The sequence below is a fragment of the Cryptomeria japonica genome, chromosome 9 (genome assembly GCF_030272615.1).
Source record: "Cryptomeria japonica chromosome 9, Sugi_1.0, whole genome shotgun sequence".
Classification (NCBI taxonomy): Eukaryota; Viridiplantae; Streptophyta; class Pinopsida; order Cupressales; family Cupressaceae; genus Cryptomeria; species Cryptomeria japonica.
This window is the reverse complement of record NC_081413.1, coordinates 362,253,191-362,274,464: the sequence shown is the minus strand read 5'-3', so window position 1 is coordinate 362,274,464 and position 21,274 is coordinate 362,253,191. Positions and strand designations below refer to the sequence as shown.

Sequence of the window (21,274 nt, the reverse complement as noted above, 5' to 3'; positions counted from 1 at the left end):
GGCAAATAATACTAGTTTCATTGAGCCCATTATGAGCATGATTAGCTATACTAACATTTAGAGGTGTATGATGGCATCAACTCAATGCTTGAGAAGATGAAGTGCATCATAAGTGCAAAAGAGCAAGACCTTAAGGAGACTTTCTTCAAACAATTGCATGCAATTGTTGAAGAAAGGTGGAACGGGATGACCACTCCATTACATCTTCTTACCTATGCATTGACTCCAAAATACTATAAAAACCAATACCTTGATATGCCAAGAGGCTGCACCATATAAATATTTAGAAGTGTCTAAAGGGTACAAGGCAACATTCTTCAGACTCTTCCCTAAAGATGATGTGTGAGTTTTGATTACAAATAAGTTCATAGAATTTGCAAACGCAAATGGCCTATGTGTTGACACTCTTCATCATAGGTATAAAAAAGATGCTCATGGTAGGTGGTACTTCCATGCCCGATGCTTCCAAAGCCTACAGCCCATCACAATCAAAATTTTATTACAAGTTTAACAATTAATGAATATTTATTTTTTAGTATTTAAAGCTTCATTTTATAGTTTTTTTTTTAAAATTGTCAGATAATGATGTCAACTTTAATTTTTACTTTGTCTTCATAGGTTGCCAATTCATCTACATCTGAAAGAAATTGGAGCACATATTTTTTCATCCACTCAATAAAGCACAATAGGTTGCAATCAAAAAGAGCGGAGAACTTAGTATATGTGCATTCCAACATGCGTCTCCTTTCACACAAGCAAGGGGAGTTGAAGATGTGGGATAAGAACCAGAGCATACTGACTTGGATGCTTCCACTTCTCCGCTTGTTGCATTTGAGGACTCAGAAAGCGAGAACACTATTAGTGCAAGTGCGAGTGGCATTGGCATTGGTTCATCTAATGTCGATGATGATGACGACGACGACGATGACAATGACAATGATGATGATCCATTTGATAATTAAAACTAAAACTAAAGCTCCAATTGTTGAAACAATGATACTTGAACTCGATATTATTATTTTGATATTGAACTTGAAGAATATGATGCTATGATGGTATGTGGCATTCTAATCTTAATTCATGCTTCTATATATATATATATATATATATATATATTGTTTTTGTACTAACGAACCCAAAACCCATTTCAAGATTTTGCTGAACTGGCAAACTGGATTCTTGAACCCAAACCCAAAACTGAACTAGTAACTTAGTTGTTTATAATAAATACTCTTTGTTATTCCCCTTAGGACCTTTAGAAAGAACTGAATTCTCACTTATTAGAACAAATGGCAAACCTCAAAAGCTGATTTCTCTTAAAACACTCTTTTCAAAGTGCCATAAAATGAATCAAATCTTGTGTCACAAGGCCTCAACTCCCCAAATGCATGTTGCCTATAAAGATTCAATGCAAGATAATGATTCCTTATAAAATTTGTGATTGCTCTACCTTTGTGAGTTGCCTCACATATCCATGGGAATTTAGCCCAATCATGAAGCAACAATCCAAACAATGGGTTGCACATGGTCTCCAATATATTTGTGGGTACTTATCTACTATTAACTTTCCAGCTCCCACACAATTTCCCGCACTATCAATTACTAATTGAACCACATTTTCCACCCCTACCTCAAGAAGGTATTCCTCTAATACTTTAAAAATATATATTATTAAGTTTTCTTATGTTTGATGGTGTCAATCATCTTCAAAAATGTAACACCTTGAAAACAAGCCACCAAAACATTAATCAATGGCCTCAAACATATATCTAAACATCCATCACTCAATATAATGCAACATGTTGCCTTCCAAGAGGCTTTAACCTCGATAAACTTTTTGGTCATTCTATCTTTCGACCTTTGCAAAAGAGTTGTTACAAAGCCTTTCAAGAGGAAGGTGTGTACCTTTTACCAAACTCTAAACTTTTTGAATTCCATTTTGAGAATGTGAGTTCGTAACTGCAATGGATGGAATAGCACTTGAATAAAACAAATAAGCTAATGCATCGTCCAGATGTTTTGTTTTTCAACAGATTTCCGAAAATTGTTCAATGTTCCACTTTCTTTCAATACACTTGTGGCCATATGGCAAAAGAGAGACATAAATAATGTTATGAATCTAGATACATCCTCTTCGATTTCCTATCTTTTCATGTCTTCTTCATCTTTCATACAATCAAAGAGCATTGGTCTTTCTCTAGAGCAGCTCTAATCTATAAAGTCATCATGGGGCACGCGGTAACACTTTAGCCTACACCCCTTGAAATGCTAAGTGGTCCATTACCCTCTTTAAACTTCCGATAAAAAGTTTCTAACACAAGTTACATTTGAGATCGACACCATTGTGGGTCGCATATTTTCATCCCTTGGCATGAGGTAACACTTTCGCCTACACCCCTTGAAATGCCAAGTGGTCCATTACCCTTGTTAAACTTCCGATAAAAAGTTTCTAACACAAGTTACATTTCAGATCGACACCATTGTGAGTCACATATTTTCATCCCTCAACATGTTTCAAAAGACAAATAATGTTTAATATTTAAAAGCTAAAACATAACTAAATTTTACTTCTAAAAATATTGCAATAAATTATATTAAATTGTCACATTTAAAAACAAAATTATTCAATACTACTAAGTTTAAAATTTTAATTTTAATATTTAAATGTCTTAATTTTATAATAACATAATATTATATTAAATATTTAAAATAGCATACTTGTTAAATTTAAGCTAAATACGTTAAATTTTAGTATATTTGTTAGATTTAATTTAATTAAAAAAGAAAAAGCACCTACGAAGAAACAAATAACAAAAAGTCAAAAGCCCTAAAAATAAGAATCGCAACCTACTTGGATACCTAGTTTTGCCCAAAGGGTTGCACAAAAAGAATGGTAATAGTCGAGGAAATGGAAAGAGTAATGCAAAAAACGGAACATTTCAATGCCCCTAAATCTTAGAGGGGCTTCACTATCAATATTGGGTTGTTCTTCCTTCCTCACAAATCCCACAATACAAAAAATTAAATAGACAACGAAGAGTGCAATTGCATTTGAAGTTTTGAACAAAATTTTCTTTCCAGATAATGTATGGTTGCCTACTACTACTTCGACTAACTCAGCTCTCAAACGACTCAATTGCAAATGAAGATTTTTTTACAATGACCTTCCAACACGTGGCAACAATTGCATGTTTAGGTCGATGAAAAGTAGTCTTTTATAAGAAAAATCCCCCAAGAACCTTAAAAAAACTTTTCAAAAATATCTTTTAAGAAAAAAAACACATTCACCTTTCTCAACGAACCTTGTGGCAAAATTTGGCAAATTTATTAAAAAGTTTAATGTTCGCCAAAATTCTAAATTCAACAAACCCCATGACTTAGCCTACAAGTACTCCAAAAGAAAAGGAGCAAGAACATAATGTCTTAAGTACTAATGAAGGAAACTCAAGCCCTTCAACAAGAGAAAAAACAAATGGTAGAACTTCAAAGATTGTAAAACCTCATCAACTACATCGTCATAAGAGGCAACAACCATAGTGACAAAGTGTAGAGCATCATAGGAGCAACAATTGGATGGAGTAATAAGATAATCACATTAGTAATTAATTAATCAATAATTAATCATTTAGGTCCCCTATTACTTTATTACGCTTAAGCTAAACTTGGGAGTTCTTTTTTATATTTAGATTTTGCTAATTATAGGTCATTTTGTCCCATAGCATAGGATGAGGACACTTGTCATGCTCTAACTTAATCCTACCTAGGGATTAATCTAGGATTTTATCTTTATGCTTTTATAAGCATTCATTGTATCAATTGTAATCAATCTAATTCATTTACAAATTAATCTCAATATCAGATTCGTCTTTGGATTCTCTCAAGGTTACATGAGCACATCAATGGCTTTTCCTCTTCAAATGTGATAGGCATTTTGGTTGTAGGTGATTTATGGCAGCTGTGGGGTTCACTATCAACTCCATCATGATATCATAGCACTAGTTTGTAGCTTCATGTCCAAATTCTAAGAGATTTTTTTTTTAAATGATCAGTAACTTTTGCTCAATGTATTTTGAAAAAAAAACAATTTTTAAGTTTTGTTCATGATCATGAAAAACCATCTGGGTATCTGTTACATTTTTTCAAAAAATAGCAGATCTTGCAAAAAATCCTGTCAAAATGGCATAGTATGTCTATTTTCCTTGCAAATTGAAGTTTGTTTTTTTTACCATATCACATGTTTCTAGCTTATTGGAATTAAAAATACGTTTTGGTTTTGTTGGCAGCATAAAAACACTTTGTGGGTATTTGTTGCTTTTGGCATGCAATGAGTAAATTTTGCAAAAATCAAATCAAAAGGGTTGTTTGCTAGCTATCGAGTAGCTAAATTTATCTCTCTTTTCAAAAATTCATAACTTGGGCATACAGTGTTGAAATTGTGTAAACAAGACTTCAACAAAAAGTTGATTCCACGCAATTTCCAAGGTGTAGGTCTCATTCTCAAAATTTGTTGTTGGTTCATATTATTCACAATCAAAGATAGAAAATCATTTTTTACATTCACGGTCTTATGAAGTTGGAAAAGCACTTCAAAGCTCTTCAAATTCATTTAGGCACTTTTCTAGAATCTACCCCAAGAATATGTAATTCAATTTTTTGTGTTTTCAAATTCGTGTCAATTATTTGGACATTTTCGCACCTGAAAAAAATCTATTTGCATGAAATGACTTCATTTGATCTGCTTTACATACACTAAGGTTATTGGCCTTTAATTTTTTCATTTGAAGAGGCATCATGGGATTTTTTGTTCATCCTTCTATTGTCATCCCGAAAGAGTATAATTATGAGTCTTGGCAAAATAGCACCTTAACACATCTCAAGTGGCTAGATCTTTTGCCTTATTTGTATGGACTAGTACTTGAACCAACCACACCAAGGGGTAGATCAACTTGGGGTAACATCATTGAGCATGTTGTAGGGTTGATTTGTTCTAATGTTGATCTTGACATTGTGTGTTATATCGGACATTGATTGTCCCCACACAATTTGAACCAAACTTTGGGAGATCCATACAGACCCTCATATCTCTGCAATCCCAAAAGATCTTGTTGCAAATTGTCTCATTCCCCTTGTAAATTCAGATTGCATACCCTTTGATGATGATACTTTAGAGGAGCTTGAGTATATCACAAATCTTTCATGTTTCAATGGTTCAAAGGCTTATCTCACAGTTTCTACTCCTTAAATTGAGAACTCTATCATTTGTTGTTCCTGATTATCTTGGCATCACCACGTCCATGTCCCCCATTGATTTAGTATAGTAAGTCATCCATCATCTTCAAGACATAGCTACTTGGGATTATTAGCTTGCAAACATATCATCATTGTTTGTGGAGTCTTAGATTGTCAATTTAGAGGAATATCTTAAGGACATTCATCTCCTCTTTGTTGACAGCCAAATCATCGTTGTTAGCCCACCACCTTCATCACCTTTGTATCTTGTTCTACATTGGTCTTCACAAGTTTTTGGATTGACATCATCTCATTCTAACATGAGGACATTCGAGTAGTTTTAAAAGGTACACATCATTTGGATTTGGATTCCCTATTCTCTCAATTTATGGTAATGACTTCTCCAATCACCAGTGGATTTGTTTCTTCCTAAGGGAGAAAGTCATCCATCATCTTCAAGACATAGCTACTTGGGATTATTATCTTGCAAACACATCATCTTTGTTTGTGGAGTCTTAGATTGTCAATTTAGAGGAATATCTTAAGGACATTCATCTCCTCTTTGTTGATAGCCAAATCATCGTTGTTAGCCCACCACCTTCATCGCCTTTGTATCTTGCTCTACATTGGTCTTCACAAGTTTTTGGATTGACATCATCTCATTCTGACATGAGGACATTCAAGTAGTTTTAAAAGGTACACATCATTTGGATTTGGATTCCCTATTCTCTCAATTTATGGTAATGACTTCTCCAATCACCAGTGGATCTGTTTCTTCCTCAAGGAGAAAAGTTTTTTTACAAGCAGTGGATTGTGTTTTGTCTTCAAGTGTTAAATCATTGGCACAAGAGCAACATCTTTGGAGGGGATTCAAATCCTCATTTTCTCTCTCCTATTGGGGGGACATCAATTGTACTTGTGTGATAGTAGTCCTTGGAGGGTCACATTGAATCCTCCTTCCATCCTTTTTTCAATAGTGCCATTATTGTTTTTTCTCTCTTTTGAGAGGACTTTTTCCCCATGTGGTTTTCTCCTTTCCTCTAGTTATGAGATATTTCATTTGTTTGTAAATGGGTACCTCTTCAGGCCTTGTAGTTGGGACCCATCCATGCATCCATCATTGCATTCATCATTACGATTTTAGCTTCTCCCTAAGTTGATCTTAAGGAAGGTGTTGGAGTAATTAGGACAATCACCTTAGCAATAAATTAATCAATCATTAATTACTTAGGTCCCCTATTACTTTAATACACTTAAGCTAAACTTGGGAGTTCTTTTCTATATTTAGATTGAGGTAATTATAGGCCATATTGTCTCATAGCATAGGATGAGGACACTTGTCGTGATCTAACTTAATCCTCACCTAGGATTTCATCTTGGGTTTTATCTTTATACTTTTATAAACATTCATTGTATTCATTGTAATTAATCCAATTCATTTACAAATTAATCTCAATATCATATTTTGTGGATCAAATCTCTCTCTCAAGGTTGCATGAGAACATCAATAGCTTTTTCTCTTCAAATGTAATAAGTGTTTTGGTTGTAGGTATTTTTGGGAGCTATAGAATTCATTATCAACTCCAACATAACTTTTGATATACTAGGAACCAAAAGACAACAGTTGTGTGACTGTGAACACTTGAAATAAAAAAAAATGCAACTACAAATATGCACCTCATGACAAGGCAACACTTATGGACATCGAACGCAACAAATTAAGCCAAAGGCTAACCACAAATACATGCATCTTGAGTGTAGAATCAGCTTTAGACATATAGGGAATCATATTAATCGATGTCTTCTCATGTTGAGAGTGGAATACTAGGGCAAAAAGGAAGTGGGATATTGTGAGCCTAGGACCATGGTATTGTTATGGTTATAGTTGAAAAAATCGGACTCGGCAATGACTCGGCTGGCTCAATACTTTCATTAACTTGAGACTCGCCAAAAAACTCGAGAAAAAATCAGCAAATTTATCGAACACTTGAAAATATATAATTTCTTAAAATATTCTTAAAATACACACATATATACCGAATTTGTATATTCTTAAAGGATAAGCAACATGGTGGTGATAAGAAAAGTGTAAAGATAAGAAAAATGCTAGTTGTGTAGTCAATGCCAAATACAAAAGTAAGGGGAAGTTTCATTGTTCTTAGAGTGAGAAGTCATAAAGTGTCGGTATTGATACAAAACTCTTATTGTGTGATAATGGCATGATACAAAATTCCTCTATTGATAGATTTTGTTGCTCTAAAACTTCATCAGTTAATGCCATGTACAACATATGACCCTCCCAAACATTGTCACACATCAAAAATTTTCCCAAATGATCACTGTATACCTCATTCATCTTATTAGATTGAAGGGTGGCTATTGCATCAGTCAAAACTCAAAGTTCCTAAATTGTCTCCTGAATGTTATCTTGTGCATATCCACATCTCTTACTTACATCTAATGGTAGCCTATTATCAAATTAATCTCTAAGGAATAAAAAACTTACAAATGATCAATAAGTTCTTCAATCTTGACAATCTTGTTCAAAGCTCCATAGATGCTATACACCCTTATGCTACCATATTTTCCCTTCACAAAATGGTTAGAATGTATAGCAAACCACATATGACTCTTTATAAAATCCATTCCCATCCAAATGCAGGAGATGGGAAACATATAGTGATATCAATGTATCTATCCATATTAACCCTCAAGATACCACTTGGGTTCCATATGTAAAAGCAATCTTGAATTTGAATCAATGAGTCCTCATGCCCTATACTACAAATTATATCCCTTACTCTATAACCCTTATTAACATGCTTTCCTTATGACCAAAATTTTGCGATGAATCAGATCTGGAAAAAAAAAAATCTTTTGTAACTCTAGATGTATCCCCATGACCTAGTCTAGCACCCAACCTACTTTATCTTAAACTTACTGGCAAGTTGGGGCCAAGAAGGGGCGAGTTGCAGTGAGACTAATCCTCTAGGGATGTACATAGTCGCCTGCAAACCATGTGCATCGTGTGAATCAAAGCCTCATAGTCAAACTTGATACCAATGGGGAGCAAACCCAAGGCCCAAACAAACTCCACTACCTTAGGATGTCAACAATGAGCTCATCTTCCTTTGCTGAGGTAGGAATCATGGAGATACCCTTAACTCTTATATTTTTGCAACTCAACATTTCTTTCAAATGTATGTCCATCCACAATGCTACTTAAAAAATGAACGAATAGGAATCTGAAATATTATTATTATTTTCAAACCTTAGGATGTTAACAATGAGCTCATCTTCCTTCTTTGAGGTAGGAATCATGGAGATACCCTCAACACTTATATTTTTGCAACTCAAAAAATTTCATTCAAATGTATGTCCATCCACAATGCTGGTTAAAAAATCAATGAATATCTCACCCTTTGAAAGTACAAAGGATAATTATTGTTACTTTATCTTCAATTCCTTGCGTCCAACAAGTAAATTCATTTCTTCCTTGACTTCATCACTATCTTGCTAACACATGCAACCATTAGAAGTCAATAAAACATCTTCTATAAGAAATTTTTCTGCAACTTGTATCTTGGATTTAACTAAAACGCCAAAATCCCACAACATCATCCATGAGACATTTTAAAATTGAGAGAAGGATTTCCCTTCCACTTTGCACCCTTCCTCTTTTCATCATTATTATCACGATTAGTATCCTTTTTATTCCTTCAATTGTAATCAAATAAATAATCAATACTTTTAGCTTCTCTTGTTGACTTGGACATCCTTGAAAGGTTTACAACAGTATTACCAATTTCAAAACAAAGACCATTAATAGAATAAAAATCCACTAAAATATCTTACACATAGTCATGTCCCCAACATAGTTAATTTGTAAACCACTCTCACATATTGATGGCTCCATCTTTTTAGTATGTGAAACATTGATAGCTATTTTTTGGACACCATTAGAAATTATTGAACATTTTCTTCCATTTTCAAATGTTTAAATTGTAAATGTTATTGCAATTTCCAATTTAATGAACAAGTTATATGCTAGATAGTGTATTTTCGATTTTTGTATTATTACTATGACAATAATAATATCGTCTTTCTTTTCTGCAAGTCTGAAGGATGAACATGTATCGATTTCAATGTCATTCCTTTTCTTTTGAATGATGCATATATAGCAAGGCAATCACGATCAAGTGGAACCTTGATCGGACATGTCTTTTAGACATGTCCGACCAAGATGTCACTTGGTCGTGACTGTCTACCGATTCACTTCGGTGTTTATGATAACCAATCAGTGTCATTTGTATGTGTTAACAGATCGATATAAACATACCCGATAATGAATCGGTGTTAAAGCAGATTATAATGGATCGAAATAACAATAACTAATAGCATTATATGCTATCGGGTTAATACCCCGATAGTATATTAATGTCGATTCATAAATGAATCGACATTAATATGCTATCGGGTTACTAGCCCGATAGCATTTAGATCGACGCTTAACTATGTTAAGCAGGTCATCGATCTAATCCATCTTTATCCCATATCAATATCATAATCAAGATCAAAGTTACAGTCTGATAAACATATTCAGTTTGGAAAGCATAAATCAGATAATCTAATAGCATAGATGAGTAAACCAAAACAGAATAGAGGAGATTAACGAGTTAGGAAAATCTTATCTTGCAGAAGCTACTAATGCATTAACACTCCCTCTTAGCTTTGGAAGATAGATAAAGTAACCTGCATCACATTTCTTTTTCCATAATGTCAGTCTCCAAGAATATATATCATCTATACATATGATATGAAGTATCATCAGGACATAATATACAAATATAAAGTATCACTCTAAGCATGTGACATAGAGTATCACCTAACCATGTGATATAAAAGATTCATCATTTCATTATGACAAGATATCACCTAATCACGTGATATCAGTATTGCCTAAACACGCAATACTAAGGATAAACATATGAGGATGGTTAGATTCTCATCTTATCCAGGTTGTGATATGTGCACAAACATTTCATACAAATATTTTATCACAACACCATCAGGGCACATCCATGACATACCAGAGATCCAACATGATAAATGGTTTAGAGAATCATAAGATCGTCACCTTATGATGTCTACATACAAGTGTTCATAATCTGAGAGATCGTCACCTCTTAGATATGAACACAGGGGGTGAAACCCAGAATGTCCCAACATGACAAAAGAAGTTTACACATTAAACATCTTATTTACAAAGCAGATTACCTTTCTATCATACCTAAACCTTTTCTGAAGTGATCAACCTTCACTCTGGAAAGTGGTTTGGTCAGAATATCTGCAGTCTGATCTCATGTGCTAACATATTCCTATTTGTCTACCATGTCTCGCACATAATGGTATGGAATCTCATTATGCTTGGATCTGTCATGAAATACTGGATTTATAGAAAGCTATATGCAGCTCTGGTTGTCACAATGGATGACAGTGGGTTTCATAGGTTCACCAAATAGTCCCACAAGCAACTTCCTAAGCCATACTGCTTCTCGAGCAGCCATGGAAGCTGCAATGTACTCGGCCTCGGTGGAACTCTGAGCTACAGAAGACTGTTTTCTGCTGATCCAAGATATCATGGCTGATCCTAAACTAAAGCAACACCCTGAAGTGCTTTTCCTGTCAGTCACACTCCCAGCCCAATCTGAGTCTGTAAATCCGTGTAAGTCTAGATTGACTTTCTCATATTTGAGACCAAGGTTTAGAGTACCTTGTAAGTATCTCATAATGTGTTTCACTGCAATCAAGTGAATTTCCTTAGGCTCACACATAAACTGACTTAAGGCATTGACAGCATAACAGATATCTGGCTTTGTATTCACCAGATACATCAGGGACCCAATCATATGTCTGTAGAGTGTAGGATCAGTGGATTGTGACTTTGTTGCTGCTTCCCTAAGTTTATGTAAATTTGTTTCCATGGGAGACGTCATAGGTCTGCAGTTATGCATTCCAAATCTCTTGAAAATGTCCAAGGTATACTTTCCTTGGTTTCGTATAATATTGTCAGAATTCTGCCATACTTCCAATCCTAGGAAGTAATGAAGGAGTCCTAAGTCCTTCATATCAAATTCTTTGGATAGATCATTCTTGCATTGATCTATAAGATGATCATTTCCTGTGATTAATAAGTCATCAACATATAAAATCAACATTAGCATATCATCTTTATTTCTTTTTTAGTAGAGATTAGGATCTGCATCATTTTTATAGAAGCCTAGTCCTGAGAGATAGGTGTCAATTCTTTCATACCAGGCCCTGGGGGCATGTTTAAGCCCATATAGAGCTTTCTTGAGTCAACACACATGAGACTCTGCATCATAAATTTCAAACCCTTCAGGTTGCTCTAGGTAGACTTCTTCTGAGATCTCACCATTTAGAAATGTTGTCTTAACATCCATTTGGTGTACCTTCCATCCTTTTGCTGTTGCAATGGCTAATACAGCTCTCACTGATGTATACCTGGCAACGAGTGCAAAGGTTTCTTCATAGTCTATTCCCTCCCTTTGTGAGAATCCTCTGGCTACAAATCTGGCCTTGTGTTTCTCAATACTGTCGTTTGCAGCATGTTTGATTTTGAATAACCATTTAGATGAAACCACAGATTTCTTGGTTGGCCTAAGAACAATCTCCCAAACATCATTTTTCATAATGGATTGATACTCTTTAGACATGGCATCCTTCCATATGTTTAAGTGCATCTGATACATTGTTTGGTTCAGTTTTAGAGAGATCATTCATAAGAGCAACATAGCTAGTGAATTTATTAGGTCTTTTGCCTTCCCTGAAGGTTCCTGAAGGAGCAGCAAACTTATGAGCTTCTGCTACAGTCTTGGTGGCCCATAGAGGTCTTTTCTTGAGGTTTTCTCTAGGTGTGTTTGAAGTTTCACCTATGGTTTCCTCAAAATTCTCCCTCTAAAGCTCAGGAGTGGGGTCTTCTTCTATGTTAGGAGTGGGGATATAGATTTCAGGCTCTATTGTACTTAGGGCTCTTTTGAAGGCTAAGTCTTCTTCAAAGATTACATCCCTACTAAGTTCAATATTTCTCTGACCATGTATATATATTCTATAGGCTTTGCATGTTTCGCTATATCCTACAAGTATTCCCCTTTTTCTAAAAGATTCTAGTTTTAGTCTTTTCTCTTTGGGTACATGTATATAGACAGGACACCCAAATATCCTAAGGTGACTGATATCTAGCTTTAGTTTGGTAAATACTTCCTCAGGAGTTTTATCTTCAAGATGTGAGTGAGGACATCTGTTTTGGATATACACAGCAGTGTTAGTTGCTTTTGCCCAAAGATTGATATTTAGATTCTGATCAAGAATCATGGCTTTGGCAGCTTCTACAATTGTCCTATTTTTCCTCTCAGCTACCCCATTTTGTTGAGGATTATAAGGTATTGTTAGCTCCCTCTTAATCCCTGAGTTTTTACAAAAATCTCTAAATAATTCTGATGTGTATTCCCCCCCATTATCAGTCCTTAGGGTTTTGATTTTATTACCTGAGTAGTTCTCTGTCAGTGATTTAAACTCTTTAAACCTACTAAGGATCTCTTCTGATTCTTTACACTTCAGAAAGTAAATCCAAGTTTTCCTAGAGTAGTCATCAACAAATATTACATAATACAAACATCCTCCTAGAGAGGGAACGGACATAGGTCCACCTACATCAGAATGAACTAACTCTAATACTTTGCTTGTTTTCCTAGTACTATTATGGAAGGCACCCTTGATATTTTTACCTAGGGCACATCCCTTGCATGCCTCTGAATGATATTGCTGCAACTTAGGTAAACCTGTGACAAGGTTTCCCATAGATGACAAAGCTCTATAATTCAGGTGGCCTAGTCTTCTATGCCAGACCTCATTTGCATTTGTTGCTTCGTGAATCAGGGCTAGGTTGGGCTCTGTGCACAGCTCATACAAATAGCCTCGTCTTTGACCAATGACTTTAGCTTTCTTGATGGAAGAATTTTTCAACCAAGCCAACACCTTGTTCTCCATGAAGGTTACTCTGTATCCGTTATCTTCTAGGGCTGATATGGAGACTAGATTTCTCTTGATGTCGGGGACATACAGTACTCCTTCGAGTTGCAATGATATGCCTGTCTTCAATTTGATGGTGTAGGAACGAATTCCTCTAACTGGATGTGAGGAATCATCTCCGATGGTTACTTCCTCTTCATTATCCTCTGTCATGGAGTCTAGCACTTCTCTAAACCCTGTAATGTGTCTGGATGAACCGTTGTCGATCACCCAGGAGTTAGACTTATTTGATGCATGGCTTGTAAGTGCTGAGTAGAGGACATAGTTTTGGGAGTTATCTTCTCTTTTAGATTTTCCTGCTCTGGCAAATGTGGCTTGTTTGGCTCTCTCTGGACATTTTGCAACAAAGTGCCCGAACTTATTGCACCTATAGCATTGAATATGTGATAGGTCTCTCTTTGAAGTGTTCTTGCCTTGATGACCCTTCCTCTTCCTAAATTGCTTCTTCTTGGTTGTCTTATTTGTGTTAGTATTTAGGACTTGAAGATCTTCATCTATGTTCTTTTGTTTTATTCCCATCTTGTTCAATCTTGATTCTTCTTGGAGACAATCGTCCCTTAATCTTTCAAACTTAGGATATTTGGACCTTGCACTGATGCCTTGGACGAATGTACTCCATCCACTAGGCAACCCATCTAGAGCAATGAGTGTTAACTCTTTGCTTTGGATCTCGTAATCCAGAGTTGCTAGTTCATCTCTTACAGTTGATATCCGCATAAAGTAGGCGTTGATTGTCTCCCCCTTGTTCATGGTGATATGATTTATTTCTCATTTTAATGTCAGAGTTCGACTTGCATTTGATATCTCAAATGTGCTTTCAAGTGCTTTGAACATTTTATAAGTTGTCTGATGTTTTCTTATGATGGGCATTATGTTGTTTCTCACCCCATCAACTATTATTTTGATGGCTTTTTCATTTCTTTCAATCCATGCGGTTTTGTCAAGTTCATTTTCAGGTTGATCATTTTTAGTTTGAACAAATGAATCCACTTTGTTCTCCTTTAAGATCATCTGGATTCTGAACTTCCATGCTGAAAAATCATCGCCACCTCCGAGTCTGTCTTCGAATCTGATAGCACTGGCCATTGGAGAAATGTGATGTAGTATATAACCTTGTTCTTAAATTATTCACAAAATTGAATAGCCTCAAGTTCGATCAACTTGGCTCTGATACCATGTAAATGTTATTGCAATTTCCAATTTAATGAACAAGTTATATGCTAGATAGTGTATTTTCGATTTTTGTATTATTACTATGACAATAATAATATCGTCTTTCTTTTCTGCAGGTCTGAAGGATGAACATGTATCGATTTCAATGTCATTCCTTTTTTTTGAATGATGTATATATAGCAAGGCAGTCACGATCAAGTGGCACCTTGATCGGACATGTCTTTTAGACATGTCCGACCAAGATGTCACTTGGTCGTGACTGTCTACCGATTCACTTCGGTGTTTATGATAACTAATTGGTGTCATTTGTATGTGTTAACAGATCGATATAAACATACCCGATAATGAATCGGTGTTAAAGTAGATCATAATGGATCGAAATAACAATAACTAATAGCATTATATGCTATCGGGTTAATACCCTGATAGTATATTAATGCCGATTCATAAATGAATCGACATTAATATGCTATCGAGTTACTAGCCCGATAGCATTTAGATCGACGCTTAACTATGTTAAGCAGGTCGTCGATCTAATCCATCTTTATCCAATATCAATATCATAATCAAGATCAAAGTTACAGTCTGATAAACATATTCAGTTTGGAAAGCATAAATCAGATAATCTAATAGCATAGATGAGTAAACCAAAACAGAATAGAGGAGATTAACGAGTTAGGAAAATCTTATCTTGCAGAAGCTACTAATGCATTAACATAAATTCAATATACAAAGCTGATTTCCCATTGACTTCATTCCAAAAAACATTTTCTTCCATTTCCAAATCTTTATATTCAATATATAAAGCTGGATTTCCCATTGACTTCATTACAAAAAAACATTTTCTTCATGTGATAGCTCATATGTTTCTTGAATTGGAAAATTTTTGTCAAAGTAAAAATTCAAACCTTCCATTTGCTTTGTGAATCCCTCTAAAGGTTGCTTCCTTTCTGTCTCTTGCAAATTTGATTTTTTTTTTATGGTCCATCACAATTTCTTTTTTTGATCTTTTCTGGTTCTAATATATCTATCACCTCTTCTAGTTCTATGGTCATTTTTTTTTGGCTCTTCTGATTCTCTTTCTAGCTTCACCTCTTCTTGCAAGAATATCTTCTTCCATTCATGTTCAATGATTTCCTTCTCAAAATCTTCTTCTTGAAGAATTTTTTCTGTCACCTCTAGAAAGTCGAGAAATGGGAAAGCTGCCTTGAGTTCTTCTGATAGAACCCTGATACTCTTCATACAAACTAACAATCTTAGAACTTATGGGCTATTCTTCTTCTTGTAAGAACATGGGTTTGGTAAGCTCTAGAAATCTCAAGAATCCTCCCATGTTTCAATAATTTAATTTAGCCTACAAGCTAGCAAGATCAAGGCTCTAATACCACTGTACTATCCCACATAGAAACATTTGAAACTATCTTAAAATACTGAAATCTTCAACAAACATGATATAAATATTTTCCAAGTATCCTAAAATCATTTCTGGACACCCAAGTACAACAATCTTCACATAACAACTTCTCAGATTGACAAAATTTGATTTATTAATACAAAATATGTTGATACAACAAGAAGAACAACAGCAACAACGATAATAAAATCTAGAAGTACACTAACAAACCCTCCCTCAACACACTGAAATTCAATGTTTTATTCCAAACTGGAAACAGAATGCCTCCAAAACTTGGAGCAGACCTAAAACAGTAAAATGAACAGCAATAAACTTCTCTTACAACTACAAAAAAACCCAAAACACACTACACCAAAACAACAATCCACTTATACATGGACTTCACCTGCAACACAACACTGCACAACACCCAATTGCTCTCAATTGAAAGCTGAATCTCCCGAAATATGGGACTCATTAAAGACCCACACTCTACAGTTGCAAACCACAATCCACACAACTTCACCAACAACCATGCACTCCAACTTCACCTCCAACCTGCAATCAACACAAAACACTAGAAATACTACAAATCCTTACTCTCCAATGCAACTCCTAAGTAAAATTGCTCTTTGAACCAAAGGGGTTTCGTCCTCTGATTCCAATCTCCAATATGTTTTCGTCCATAAAAGATTTGCATGAACGCAAATGTCCAAACAAGTTTTGACAAACTTTTTGCATGGTAAAATGAGATGCTAAAAATGTGAAATTACTTCCAAATAAAAGGGCCAAATGCAAACGACTCCCTCTTCGAAAATAAATAAAATAATATCATTTTCATAAATTTCTCTCCCAAAATCGCCCCACATAAAGAGTTGCCATAACCATTACTTTATTCCCGACTAAAAATAGGCAATAACTCCCCCTCACAAGCCATCATAAAATCAACTACAATAAGGTGCCACATAATCTTGAGTATTGTTAATTTTCTCATGAAGAATCCAACACCCCCTATTTTGGGTTGTGAGCATAATAATAATAATAAAATACTATAATATTTAATATTATATTGACTCCCATCAATCTTGGAAATATAATTCATTATGGGTCCAACATTGAATATAAATAAATTATTTTCCAATCTCCTTCCTTAACCCATAGAAACTGTTGGAATGAGCAATGGAATAAGCAATTTAACTATGATATTAAATTAATTAAAAATGGGACATCACAGCATGAACAAAGACCATGCATGCATTTGATCAACTTATTTCATTTCAATGTCCAGGCTTTGTCAAGCTTGTCTATGTAACTCTAGAGTATAATCATGCACACTTTGCCCATTACACTGTTTAAAATATTGTCACTTTGCCCAGTAATCTGTTGAACAATTTTCTGCTAAACAGAAATTAAAAAAATTAAAAAACTTTCTTAAATACTGTTTGAATTGATTCTCTGACTAGTTACCATTGGCTTCCTGTTTTCTGAAGAAATTAACATAAACTCCCACCAAATGAAAAAATTAAATAATTTCCCACCAAAAAATTAGTGTAAATCTCCATATGCCTTACGAATTCATCCACTGTTTCAGCATCTGCTTACCTCTCAAAAGCCATTATTTCAATCTATGTTTCAACTTCAAAAGAAAGTGGCCAGTTAGCTTCATCTCAATTTTTACTTTCTTCTTAGGCTGCTTTTCTTCATCCATGAAACCTTCTTTATTTTCCTCTTCTTCATGGGACTGCTCTTCTTCTGCTCCAAATTTTATGGCAATGGCACAAACCACCATGTCTATAGATGCTTGGTCCTCGACCAAGAGTTTTTTTGCTAAATGGTGCCATCTTGAGACTTCATTGGATATTTCAAGCTTGATTCCAGCATCACAACTCTTCTTGCAAGATTCCCCTCACTTTCCCTAAACATCTTCCTCACTTCTTGATTCCATATTCCTGTAGAAATCTTTGATTTTTAAGGTTGTAATTCTTCTTCCTTTGACCTCGTAGTTGTCATACAGATTAAGACAACCATCCAAAATACCCAAACATTAAACTGCTGTCAGACAATATGATTTATGATATTCCACATTTTTTATGATTGCTAGAAATTGACAAACTATGTCATCCTACTTGAATGTATTTCAAATTGACTAAAAAAACAGTAGCTAATGCTTGAATTTATGTTTTAAAATTTGTTGAAAGGAAACAAACATTGTGATTGCATATACAAGATGGAAACAACAATAAAATGAAGTACAGCAATCATAACAAAAATAACAGAAAACAATTTCATCTGGAAAACTCAGTGTGGGGAAAACCAGTTGGAAATTAAAGATGCTCAATTTCCTCTCCTTCCTTTGTCGAAAGAGTTACAAAGAACTAAGATAGATTATGCTACAGCAATCTCAATGCTTCAATTTAAGAATGGTTTATTCAGCATATCACTTTGTAATGTTCTTCTAGGTCATAGATTTTTTAGGTATCATCCAGCTAATTAATTAGGTAGCTTTCAACTACTGAGAGGTAGGCATTGACTGATGAATTTATTGTTCGTACCTTTCCTATTAGTTGAGTTTTACTAACACCAAAAAGATCTATTCTGTGTACAACATCTCAATATCAAAAAAAAGGTAAGCATATTACAACTCCTTAAATTACCATTGCACTCGCACATACTAGAAAGAAAGTCACAAGTATCCAATCCAAAATTATCATACTTCACTTTCCTGGGGTACCATTTATTGTTGACATTTAATAGCACCCAAAAGATTCATTCTTTGTAGAATGCGGAATGCCTCAATGTCTAACAAATATATACATATTACATCTCCTTAAATTACCATTGCACTCACACACACTAGAAAGCAATTCAACATAAGCATCCAATCAAACAATATCATACTTCACTTTGATGAGCCACAATTGATTCTTGAGGCTTATCGAGCAAAGGTGCACGCATGTCCCATATGAGCAAACAACGATCATCTCCAACAGAACCAAAAAGGTATTCATGCTTCAAATGCCATGAAACATCCTCAACGACCCCTTCATGGACCTACATTTATGCACACAATTCTTTTAGGATTTGACATCAAGGAATACCGATCAGCAATTATAAGCTAAAATTGATGCCTTTAGTCCATTAACAAACAAGATGAAACCCTATAATGAAGAATGTGCTTGTTTTAAAATAGTTAGGAATGTTTATTTATAGCATATGGATGCATAAAAGTAAGCGAAGGTTCTACAAGAAAGCCATAATCTTAGGTTAAAAACTCAAATTAAATTTCAAATATTGTGTATTCATGTAGTCAAACTTAAACAACCAATTTAAGGATTTGGAAAATAAAAAACATATCCTTCATCCTAACAAGATTGAGCATTAAAAAAATTAACATAATAACATATCAAATTCAGCTTCCCAAGTACAAACAATGAATTCAACATGCAAATAGTTGATGACCAATTTTTTTCAGAATCTTTACTACAATATCAATAATTACAAGATTGCAATTAAAGAAAGACATCTTCTACAATAATACTAGAATATTAAATCAAAAACTCTTCGAAATTGTGAATGCTGAAGTGTTTGACTCTACTCTCTAGGAAAACAAGTAAAATCAACTCCCTAAATTTTTTGACCATGTCCCAAATCCTTTGTTACTCTTCAACCTGCTAAGGTGTTCTCAAGTCTAACTCCCAACGCTATACTTAGTGAACATCAAAATAAAATAAGTTAAATAGGCAAACAACTCTGTAAGAATGCCATGTGTTGTGCTTTAATTATGCTTTTATCTAAATTTAATACTCTATTCGATGGGTTTTTTTTCTTCTATAAAAAATGCCTTCTAATGTTCTTTGAATATTTGTAATCCAATATTTATATACTAATAATGCAATATTCCGACAAGAGCAAAAAACTTATTGACGTTGTGGTGATATTAACCAAAATAGAAGCTCACATATGTTCAACAATTAGAATTCATAAATCAAGATCAGGCACATATATGAAGAAAAAAACACACAATATATCCTTTCATACATATTTAAGATACAAGGACAACAATTGCAATAGTTGTAACAACGACATAAGATAATAACATTACCATAAAATTATTATGTATATATACCTCTAGGCCCCCACTAGACTAGAATGAGGCAAGTTGTGTTAGCATAGTATCACTATTTGTAGCTATAGGTGTAAATTAACAATAATCAAGATGAAATTTTTCAGTTATAACTCAATGTTCCACTGAGTTTCGTGATGTGATGTGGGGACAAGTTTCGAGGATGGGGACACCAAGAGCCTAAGTTTGGGGACGGTAAGGGGACGACGGCAAGGGGGTAGTGCTGATATACATATAATACTTAAAAACTTATTATGAAAAGATGTATAAGAATTACATTTCAAATTAAAATTATGCAAGTTAGTAAAATAGAAAAATTGCAAATAACAAAACTAAGATTTAAGATTTCCAAATTAAATACTTGAATAATGAATAAAAGTCGACAATTGAAATTGTCAAATTGGAGATTTCTATTAAATTGAAAATATCATAGGGATGATTACAATGAGTAGCATGATATCAAAATAAGTAGAAAATGTCAAAATGTAGTGAAGGGAGGCCTCTAATCATCCCCAAACTCCTCATCATTGGAACTACAAGACTTCTCATGATCAAGCTCCACCAAACTAACACCAACCAGCCCTACAACTGAAGTTGTAGCATCCTCATCAATCTATGTTGGCTCCTCTAGCTCTACATCCCATCATGTTGTTGTGCTCTCTTTGTACACAAGTGTCTTGCGGTCAATGAGATGGAAAGCACTATGTACAACCACAAGCTTCCCTACTCTCCTAAAGCTAAGTCTATTCCTCTTAAGAGAGTGGATACGTAGACAAGATCCTCTCAGTAGCTGGAGAACTAAAAACCTGAGATAGCAAACAAATGGCTAGAGAGGCAATCAAAGATTCCAATCCATGGCAATTCCACCACAAAATTGGGACCTCATGTGCCATAGTTGCCATATCCATCTTGGTCACCTCACAATAACCCCTAAGAGTGGCAAATTTGGTCTGCTCAATGCAAATCATGCTAGCATCAAAAACATTATACATCTTCTGAATGCAACTAAAGAACACTGCCTTCCCGTTAGCATCCTAAATTGGTGTAACTCTACAAGGCCTAGTCTTGTACTTCTTAGGATTCAATGCATAGGCAGCCATATGCAAGGGAGTGTTGAGCTTGTCCCATCTCCATTGAATGACTAGCTGATTGTGCTCGTTGTAGAATGCTACATAGCAGCAAAAATCATTTGAGGAAAAAATCAGCAAACCAAAAGTCTAAGATTTTTTGAGAAAATCAGGGAA

The 21,274-nt window shown here is 34.7% G+C and overlaps 1 protein-coding gene across 1 annotated transcript in view; it reads right to left on the bottom strand.

Moving 5' to 3' along the window:
- The window catches only part of LOC131029682 (histone-binding protein MSI1), a 114,669-nt gene that overhangs the window by 55,003 nt on the left and 38,392 nt on the right, over positions 1-21,274 (bottom strand). Inside the window, exon 3 of the mRNA XM_057960270.2 lies at positions 18,806-18,958. Coding sequence (XP_057816253.2) covers positions 18,806-18,958 — 153 coding nt within the window. The remainder of the gene's footprint in view (positions 1-18,805; positions 18,959-21,274) is intronic.